The 850-nt window shown below is 47.9% G+C and overlaps 1 protein-coding gene across 1 annotated transcript in view; it reads left to right on the top strand.

The window, feature by feature from the left end:
* OTP (orthopedia homeobox) overlaps nt 1-381 on the top strand; it is a gene marked incomplete at its 5' end in the record, with an annotated part of 1,615 nt that extends 1,234 nt beyond the window's left edge. The window contains one exon of the mRNA XM_009586592.1: nt 292-381. Coding sequence (XP_009584887.1) covers nt 292-381 — 90 coding nt within the window. The remainder of the gene's footprint in view (nt 1-291) is intronic.
* Nucleotides 382-850: the final 469 nt, after the last annotated feature.

The raw sequence follows: 850 nt of genomic DNA, 5'->3' as shown, positions 1-850 counted from the left end.
CAAAAAGCCTCATTCTCCATCAAAACCTGGGGTAAACAAAGCCCAGAAGCACAAGGGAGAGAAAAGAACCATGCACGGAGCAGGACTGCTTATTTTCCAAGAGGGATAAGAGAGATTTCTGCTCTTGGGAGGGGAAAAAGCCTGGTGAGCTCCAACAGGGCTCAAGGGCAGCTTTCTCTGTTCATCTCCAGTCTAGCGGGATGCTGGGGATCGTGTTAGGGCTCTTTTCCTGCTGGGAAGATGAGCGTGGACCCGTGGTCCTGCGCCTCAGCCCCCTCCTCCATCCCCCAGGTCTGGTTCCAGAACCGACGGGCCAAGTGGCGGAAACGGGAACGTTACGGGAAAATCCAGGAGGTGAGAGACTCCGTGGCCTTTTTTTAGAATATGATTATGTTCATTTCTTTGTATCTTTCCCTGGTGACTCCCACTTATGAAGATGAAATTTGGACTGTTTAGCCAGTAGAGAATTTCAGCACAAAACCAACCAATTAGGGAAAACGAAGCATTAGAAATGGCCTCTGTGTCAGGTGGGACCACTTACACCTTGGAAGGATTTCTGCTTCTTCGAGAAAGACCTCTACATTGCCTAGAAGAGAAGAGGATAGCTTAAAGCTTGTGGGGTTAGGAGAGTTTTAGTTCTTGGAAGTGTTTTCAGTGGGTTTTTTTTAGCATATTGCAGGTAAATTTCTTTTTTTTTTTTTTTCCCCACATTGAAAAGCAGAAAAATAATTTAAAACTCAGCTTCACGCGCGTCCCCGATGCCGAACTCTCCCACGGCCGCCCTGCGCAGGGTGGGGAGGAGGAGTTCAATCAGGATTCAACCCCCCCCCGGCAATTAAAATAAAGCAAA

The sequence above is a fragment of the Fulmarus glacialis genome, unplaced genomic scaffold, assembly GCF_000690835.1.
Source record: "Fulmarus glacialis isolate BGI_N327 unplaced genomic scaffold, ASM69083v1 scaffold21341, whole genome shotgun sequence".
Lineage (NCBI taxonomy): Eukaryota > Metazoa > Chordata > Aves > Procellariiformes > Procellariidae > Fulmarus > Fulmarus glacialis.
The sequence above is the reverse complement of the archived record's forward strand: the minus strand, read 5'-3'. Positions and strand labels throughout refer to the sequence as shown.